Source organism: Lampris incognitus, chromosome 7 (assembly GCF_029633865.1).
Source record: "Lampris incognitus isolate fLamInc1 chromosome 7, fLamInc1.hap2, whole genome shotgun sequence".
In the NCBI taxonomy this organism is placed as follows: domain Eukaryota; kingdom Metazoa; phylum Chordata; class Actinopteri; order Lampriformes; family Lampridae; genus Lampris; species Lampris incognitus.
Genome location: NC_079217.1, coordinates 24,806,807 through 24,815,826, shown reverse-complemented (window position 1 = coordinate 24,815,826; position 9,020 = coordinate 24,806,807). Strand labels below are relative to the sequence as shown.

The window sequence follows — 9,020 nt, the reverse complement described above, 5'->3', positions numbered from 1 at the left end:
GATGTCCTTGTTTTGAAACTCAATTAGAAGCCTTAGTAAGAGGCTGTTATAACCACTCCTCCAGCATTCATCTGTGTGAGTAAAATAGCATTTGCAAAAATACAGATTAGACAAATTAAAGTCTTTCTTCATCCTTCCATGTAAGCATTTCATCTGGATATTATATATGTGAGTTTATGAACAAAATACAAGTCAACCTCACCCTGCTTGCTCATATAAAGAGGTAGCCTAGATATGTATGAGGTAAATGGTATCTTGTGTGTGTGTGTGTGTGTGTGTGTGTGTGTGTGTGTGTGTGTGTGTGTGTGTGTGTGTGTGTGTGTGTGTGTGTGTATGTATGTGTGTGTGTGCGCGCGTGCCTATATGTGTGTCCAGGGTCATGTTTATGTATGGATGTAACAACCTTTGCTGTATGTTCAACAGTCAATTGTACATAAAAATGCAGTCGAAAGCATTTTACATAACCCATACAGTTATGATTTTGCACTGTTACTGTATTACAAAAACGGACTTTGGGTACCTGGAATAACCTACATATTTCATCACGGCAGCCATGGACTATGCCCCTTCAATGACATTTTGCAGTTTAGCTAACAGATGTGGATTCAACTTTCACCCATATAACCTTGCTCTGTATCACTGATGGCCAAGCCCTCCAAATTGCATAGACAATTACTAAACACACTGGTGTTGAATGGCAACAAGATGACATATAAAGAGCCCAGTGCATTGTGGAAGGTGATAAAAACAGTCGACGTATTGTCCTTGTGTGTGCGTCCCTCACAAGTATACAGATTTTCCAGCTTTGTGACACAAAGCGTGATTCTTAGATCGGACAGCAGACAGTACAGACACCCATTTATCTTAATAAAAGGGGTTTATGTCCTGTCCTGGGAAGTAACATCGAAATTGAAATCTTACCTATTGCTCGTCAAACTTTAATAGAAACCAAAGATGAGGGACTGCAGCTGTAGGTTTGTGTTCTTGCATATAAATGGCGAAAATAAGTGCTTGTTGATTTAAGATCCACAACCAGCAGTGCCTGTGCAATGTGGAGCCAACAAACAACACACTGTTAATGTTCATTAACTTCTCTTTCCAGAGAACCGAGCCGTCTTTCTGACTGTGGGCATACACTAAATGATGAACTGATCAAACCTCTGCTGTTGTCCCCAATAAACTGACTATCACTTGTAAATAATGATCTCAACTGAGAGACTTGTTTCCCAGGATAAACAACAAAAGGAAAACAAAAACAAATTTTAACTCGCAAAGGTTTATCATTGCACTAAAAGAAACGACAGCCTGTATAAGAACAAGTGATTCCATAAATGGATTCCAATCAACGTTTACTGCATGTGCATTTTTCCCCCTCTCTTGTTTTCCTTCTTTTCATGAATGACTTGACTATCTTAAGGACTACTCCTAACACCATATGAATTGTCAATAGTGTGTCCATATTGATGCCATTTCACAAGATACCACTAGTAATTTCTCGAGGTAATGCAACAAAAATCTGCAGGGAAGTTGTCTAATCATCAACGGTGGAAGCAGACATGTCCAGTGTGTGTGTGTGTGTGTGTGTGTGTGTGTGTGTGTGTGTGTGTGTGTGTGTGTGTTTTGCATTGTGTATTGAGAGCTGCTCTATCAGTGTGACCCTCCACGTGTTGATTGTTGACACAGGCAGAGTTTTGCACAGCCATTCTGATAAGGCGAACCTTTATAAGCCAAGCTGTCGGGGCAGTTGCTCCGCAGAACCTGTTCCACAGGTAAAAGCCACCCAGTTTTCATTTATCAGTCTTGCCTTTTCACCTACTGATCTCTTAAAACTAAAATGTGAAGTTCATGACCAGGTTTTGATGTCTCTGTAATATAAGTTCATTCATAAATTTCAAAGCAAAGCTCTAACCCATTTTTTCCTATTTATCGCTCCACAGGAAGATGAACCCGCATCTCAAAGCAATGATCTTCGCCTTGTCATTCTTGACAACCTCAGGTATGAATCTCCCCTCAGCCTTTGATTTACCATGTCAGATACTTTGTTTGCGGTGCGCTGCATTGGTTTTTGCAGACTTAAGAGAACTGCTAACAGATGTGATTGCCTGTCCACAGCATATCCACTCCATCGTGATGCCACCAGCAGAGAGGCGGCCTGGGCTGATTCAAAGACCAACCAGGCTCGCGACAAGATAGAGCTCACCAAAGATGTAGAGTAAGTTTATCCTGTCAAGTGCTTTGAAACACACTCAAATCCATTTAAAATAATGTGTGTGTGTGTGTGTGTGTGTGTGTGTGTGTGTGTGTGTGTGTGTGTGTGTGTGTGTGTGTGTGTGTGTGTGTGTGTGTGTGTGTGTGTGTGGCCCTGTGATGGCCTTGCGGCCTGTCCAGGGTGTCTCCCTGCCTACCACCCAATGACTGCTGGGATAGGCTCCAGCATTCCTGTGACCCTGAGAGCAGGATAAGCAGTTTGGATAATGGATGGATTGGAGTTGTTTGTGATGCTCTTTCAGTGGTCGAGCACCAAGCGTGACTATTTTCTTTTTGAACAGTAATTCCTACAAGAGCGACATCTTCAGCAGTGACCTCTACACCCGGGAGGATGACTCCAACAGAAACTCAATGGCCCAAGAGATGCAGCACAAACTCACCGTGGAGTCTGAGCGTCTTCATGCCCGTTTGCGTCAGGAGCTTGCCGAGCTGAGGGAGAGGCTTTCTCCATACCCAGCCCACCCAAGCTCAGCCCTTGTCAACATGAGGGAGCGCTTGGCCCCCCTCACCGAGCAGCTCCAGAGTTCACTGAGCAGCAACATCCAGGACCTGTGTGGCCAGCTGACCCTTTATCTGCAAGGCCTGGAAACGGAGGAGGCTCAGACAGAGGCCGGACCAGCTCTCTACAGGGAAGCCTTCCAATGGATGAGCCAAACGCTGGAGCACAGCGGATCTAAGCTGGCAGGTATCATTGGTGACTTCCAGACCAAAACATCCGGGGTGATCGATCAGCTGAGAGAGATGACTGCTGATGAGGGAGAGGGAGCTGAGTGGGGGGAAGTGAGCACCAGCTTGGGACAGGAAGTGAGTTCATTTAGGCTGGAGGTGCAGGGCAGGGTGGAGGCTCTCAAAGCTGAGCTTACTGCTTTGTTTGTAACTGCACAGCCTCTGAAGGCAGAAATCACAGCAAGCATGAATCGGTTCTGCCAAAGTACAGCTTTGCAAAGCCAAGTGTTTCAGGCCCGGATAGAGAGGCTTTTTCTGGGGCTAGAGGAGGGGGAGGGCGTCCAGGTAGCTCACAGCATGCCTGTTTCCTCCTCCTCCTCCTCCTCCTCCATACAACCGGGCGGCTCTTTACAGGAGGACTTCTCTACCAAACTCTCCGCTCTCATCCAGGACATACTGCATTCAGTCCAGTAAGATACATAGAGACCTGCACAAACTGTGTGAAGCCATTACAGCAAAACTGTTCATGTCCCGTTAAACTGGTACGTTTAAGCTATATCCTAGTTTACAAATCTGTCACCCCGTTTTCTCTATGCACTTACTAGTGTACTTTGTGTTTGTTTGTATTTAGGATTTTAAGCGTTAGTTGAATTCTGCATGTGTGTCTGCTTTACTGTAAATAAATGTATATAAATAGATACAAATTGTAAATTGATAGAATTTGAAATAAAACATTCTGTGAGATGTTTGATTTTATGGCTGTTTTTCTGTACAAATTAACTTCATAATGTGAAATCAAAGACAGAGTTTGACACTGAGCTGACTTAAAATTTTATTTCATCTTTTGTTTATACAATATACAAAGCAGCAGCAGCAGGTCTGAGATTATTCTTATTTTATTGTGCTCAGCTGGCACTAAAAGAGCTTGATATGTAAATTTGCATTAAGTGTTTTCTGAATTATAATCCAGGTTATGTACAAAACACCCACAACCTACTGATAAATTGTAGACTTCTATAGACAGACTGGTGGTATGTGATAAAGTAGCCAGTAAATGTTAACATGAAGTTAATTTGAATACATCCCACTCTCCAGAGTAGCTGAATATTAACAAAGAATTAAAAATGGAGCCACTGTTGTTTCTTCATTGCCAACTAGTAATTTCTACCCGTAGAAAAGTTGAAATTTGTACAATAAATGAAACTCCAGCCCTCACTACTGTTATCATTCTGGTTTGATTTTTCCATCATAACCGGCAATTACAGTAATGTTGATTCTTCAAAGAGATGCAAAAATAGAGAAATAAAAACCTGAAGAATATAACAGAGAATTGTTTGTTTTGTCATCCTGTTCAGCTTATGGTTATTTGAAAGTTGCCATTATCACACCATTTCTGATCCCAGAATATAGCATGGGGTGGAGGGGAATAATAGGATTGGTTAGCTGATCTGTCAGTCAAAAGCATGAGGTAAACCTCCCATCCGGTAGCACCTCTTGAGGATGAACCAGCTACCGAGAACCAGCAAGACAGCAGCTGCCGATCCAAACACAACACCCACCACCAGGCCGGTCACATTCACATCATCCTTCCCTGAAGGTGCTCCACCACCTGAAGCACATTGAGGAGATGGAACGCACATTTGGAGGTATCCTTTGAATTATAATTAGCATCTCTCAACAGAGATGAAAATGCATCTGGCAGTTTATCAATTTATGAAAATGAACTTACCATAGCCAGCTGCAGAGGGACTGTCTTTTGTGGATAATGAGAGAATAAGCAAGTCAGAGAAAGTCAGTATAATGGTTAATCATAAAGGCTTTGCTTGGCTGTGAAGGAGCCAAAGGTGGTATGTGGATCTAACCTCTGGCTGTGAAGAGCGGTCCAATTGTAATAGTGGCTGAGTCACTGGATTCCTCACCAAAAGGAGCCAAAGACCGCTTCCTCTTGGCATTACAAGACTACAAACAAAAAAACCCCAATAAAGTTTGTTTAACCTATAGATACAGCTTCCTCCTTGTGATCTAAAAGTAGTTCTTAAAAGATACAGTAAAGACTGCAGTATTAAGTAATCAGTACCACGTAGGAGGTATTACAGTGCAGTATTTCACTTTAGGTTATCCATCAGATATGATCTCTTTTATAATGTACCTGTTAAAATGGCTAAGCTCTGTTTCCATTGCTGTCACCAGCATCCTTGGAGTGTAGAAGATTGGTCTTGACTTCACAACTTACCCTTAACAACTCTTGACACTTGGTAGGCTCACACAGTCTAAGTATGCAGTGCAGGAAGAGGCTGGACTTGTCCTGGTTACGGTGCTCCACAAAGCGGAACGCCTCGAAGTTGAACCGGGCATTCTTGGAAAAGCCATTTCTTGTCACAGAAGCTCTTTGGTCCACTGAGCAACTGGTGAAAGCACCGTTTTTCTAGATGTTATTTTGAGGGTAAATGAAACAGGCACTCGTACAGCAACAGTCACGGAACAATGTTAATTTCCCAAGTGCTTGCAACCATACCCGGTGAAAAAGTTGTGCTGCTCACTGTAAGTCATGTTGTAGGCAGATGGAGTTGCAAAGCACTGATCCAGCAACACATGAAAACTGTGAACATAGGACGTTAGAGACAGTTATTTACTTTTTGTTATAAATAAATTGTGATGAGGTCCATTCTGATGTTCACTCTAAAATCAGTACTTGAGAAATATTGACTTTGCATATTCGGTAACTTGAGTCTTTAAATGAGCTTCACTCACTTTCCTGTAAGGTTAATGGCCTTTACTTCCACATAGACCTTGGTTCGCAGCTCAAGTCCCGTTGGAGGTACCACCAGTGGGTGGCCATAGTCTGTGTCCTGAAATAAAACATTATAATATCAACATAGGTTGAGATGTATTACAATAACACAGTTAAACAATCTGTAAGACACTGAAGATAAAAAAACAATTGGAGACATATTGCTCTCTTGCAACTCTTATGTAACTGAATGCAAACTTGTACTTACATTATATACACTCATTCTTAGTGTATCAATGAAGGTTCCATTATTGTCACTGGTAGCTACAGAGACTGAAGACCTGACACAGAAGTTATTGGAAAGGGAGAAATTTTCAATATTACCTTCTTTCACAACATAGTTCAGTCACATCCATAGTTGCAGTTGCAAAACTCCAAGCAGCTCAACAAGGATTATTTGCATAAAGCCCTGAGAAATACCCTTATGGCACAAAAACAATGCCATTCTTGTGATGGAAAACTACTCACGCCACTATCTGTGTGTTGTTGATCAGATACTCCAGTGGATAACGACAGGAGAAGTGGTAGTAGAGGTCTGTGGAGTAGCTTATCACCCCCTGGTTAGAGCTGGGTGTGTCTATGTACCCTGTGATGATGACTGACTGGATGCTGGAGAAAGAACTGAAGGGACCTGTGGGGTCTGGCACCTCATCCACAATCTGAATCAGACAGCAAAGATAAGACCATACTGTTCATAACGTAATTCTATCCTGTTTCTAAAAATCGTCCACGGCTTCATTTTAACACTAGAACGACCAAGCTGGTCATTTTGACCGTTTTGGATTTTCAAAGTTTAATAACTTTGTGGGGGGAAAAAAGATACAGACCTGCCGCTCCCTGAATGCTCCTAAAATTGCATATATTTGCATAAAAATTGGTTTTAAATCAACTACACAAAAAAGGTATGATAAGATCTACCTAAAACGACCATGAGCGGTCAAAATGACCGCATGTAATTTGCGCGTGATCGTGCGTGTCATGTCACTATTTATGACGTGTGTAGATCGCATCATTTCCTTTGCAAAGTTTATTGCTCTGTCCTAGAAACACACTAGCATTCTCCAGTGCAGAGTAATAGTCTAAACTTGTTTTTTGATTATTGCCAACCTGTCTGGGTAGAGCCGCCGTAGACGCATCATGATGGATGGACGGATGACTACCACCAAGGTGTTGCAGTATTTACAGGCGTTGGACAGCGGCGATTTTAAATTGTTTAAAAATAGTATTAAAGTTGTTAAAATGTTAATTTTGGTGTCAGTCGTTTCTTAACAGACATACTAACACATGCAATGCATTAATATCTCAATTGGGCATTTATCTTGACAGAATATAGAGTTTAAAAACCGGTGGTCATTTTGACCGCCCATGGTCGTTTTAGGTAGGAGTGAAATCCTGGTTGTTCTAGTGTTAAACCTGTCTTCCTGTTATTTTGGCAAATTCTCCATCTTGCATACTATCTCACAGTGTACTCTGTGCTGTGCTGTACTGTAGTCCTCTACCACAGTGGTTTTCAAACTGTGGGTTGCAACCCACAATTGGGTCACAGCAGGGGGGCATGTGGGTACCGCGATGTCCACAATATATTTAATGTTGACATGCCATGTCTGATATTAGTATTCCACAATTGAAGAATAAAATGGGAAATACTGCATTGATGGACAATATAGGCAGGATTCTTCATTATGTCTCTTTTTTTTTATAAGTAATGAGAAAAAAGTATCTCCACAGGTGGGTAGTGATATGAAGAAGACTTCTTCTGACCTGCAGGGACTGGCGGCAGGGGTTCTCCTGGCTGTGGTTTACAGGAAGCTGATAGCGAATGATGGGTGGGTCGACACTGTTGTCAATGGTGCCTTGGCAATTTGTCTTGTTGTGTTCCCCATTCAGTGCCAGGCCAGTCGGGTCGAAGCCCGCCCACTGGGCCGTGCACAGGTTGATCTCCAGGATGATCATACTGGTGCCACAGTCCACTATCAAGTCTGTGTTGTCTGGGAAAGAACACAAAGGAAAGCCAGGACGGTTAAATCATAATGAAGGAATACATTTTCAATATTGTCTACCAGGTAAGGTGCAGCAACTGCTGTGAGGACTTTAGCAAAACTACATCAGAGACAGCTTCATTCAGTATATGTGTAACAGTCAATAGCCTGTTTGCACTGCTCCGACTTAGTCTTAGTGTGGAATGAATACTCATGAGGACGGTCTTATAAATGCCCATCTAACTACTGAAGTCTGTGCCAAACCTACCTGGGGTCCTCTCATAGGCAGAGGAGCAGTTGTAGACAGAAAGAGCAGGCTGAAGGAGCACAGCCACCACAGTGAGACACAGATATGTCATGTTGTCTGAAGGGAACATAGTCAAGACAGTTGAAACGACGTCCAAATGACCAGAATGACCTTTAACCGCCACGAGACAACACAAACATTTTTAGACGGTAAAAAAAAGAAGAATAAACGAATCGATAATCACACCGAAGACAGACTAATTCTACTGCTGTAGAGTGACACGATTAATAGTGGTGATAGATTGAATTGGAGATATAACTTTTCAGAATAACTGATAGTAAACAAGCTCACGGAGAAGCATGTGTGAGCTGAGTGGGGTCTTCCTACCTTGGTTGGTGGCTACCTGGGCAGGTGTATCTGTTCATAGAGCAGAGGGAGGAATGTGGCTTATATAATGTTGGACACCCTCAAGACATCGAAAACCATAGAGGTGGGACTCCCAAAGCCTTTCCTGTTTCTAATTATAGTTCCCTGTGTGGATAAACGTGCACACATATTCATCATACATGTATACACACATGCACATGCATCATGCACACATGCACATACACATGCATGCAAACACATACACACATCCAGACTCAATACTGTGGCTCATTCACTAGTCCTCTCTCTCACTCTCTCTCGCTCTCTCTCTCTCTCACACACACACACACACACACACACACACACACACACACACACACACACACACACACACACACACACACACACACACACACACACCCTGTTTTCCTCCATCTCTCTCATATTTCTCTTATAGTACAATGCTAACTTTGGCACGGTTCCCTAGCAAACCCCTCCACCAGCCGAGTACTGTTTAAGTGGGTTTTGACATAGATCCCAACATTTCAAAACCCTCCCATGTCTCCTCTGGCTCTTGTTTCCTTTCTCCCTGCAACAAAGAGGATCTCTGGAGTCTGCAGGACAGAATTGTCGTCGTCAACTGGCCGTATTTATAGAAATAAACTTAACTAAATTTCTGACAGCATATTAACTCGAGAGTTAG

The 9,020-nt window shown here is 42.5% G+C and overlaps 2 protein-coding genes across 2 annotated transcripts; one reads left to right on the top strand and one right to left on the bottom strand.

Annotated features, from left to right (window-relative positions):
- The first annotated feature begins 642 nt into the window (after positions 1-642).
- Positions 643-3,408, top strand: zgc:162608 (uncharacterized protein LOC100037332 homolog). The gene is made up of 5 exons (XM_056282826.1): positions 643-738; positions 1,684-1,769; positions 1,938-1,996; positions 2,113-2,212; positions 2,550-3,408. The coding sequence occupies exons 1-5, from the start codon at positions 643-645 to the stop codon at positions 3,406-3,408; spliced, it is 1,200 nt and encodes a 399-aa protein (XP_056138801.1).
- Positions 3,409-4,158: 750 nt separating this feature from the next.
- Positions 4,159-8,063, bottom strand: LOC130115207 (zona pellucida-like domain-containing protein 1). Its single transcript, XM_056282825.1, has 11 exons — positions 7,973-8,063; positions 7,487-7,713; positions 6,194-6,384; positions 5,934-6,006; positions 5,686-5,783; positions 5,450-5,533; positions 5,168-5,339; positions 4,797-4,893; positions 4,664-4,687; positions 4,426-4,543; positions 4,159-4,210 (listed from the first exon to the last, which is right to left on the bottom strand). The coding sequence occupies exons 1-11, from the start codon at positions 8,061-8,063 to the stop codon at positions 4,159-4,161; spliced, it is 1,227 nt and encodes a 408-aa protein (XP_056138800.1).
- Between the last annotated feature and the right edge of the window lie 957 nt (positions 8,064-9,020).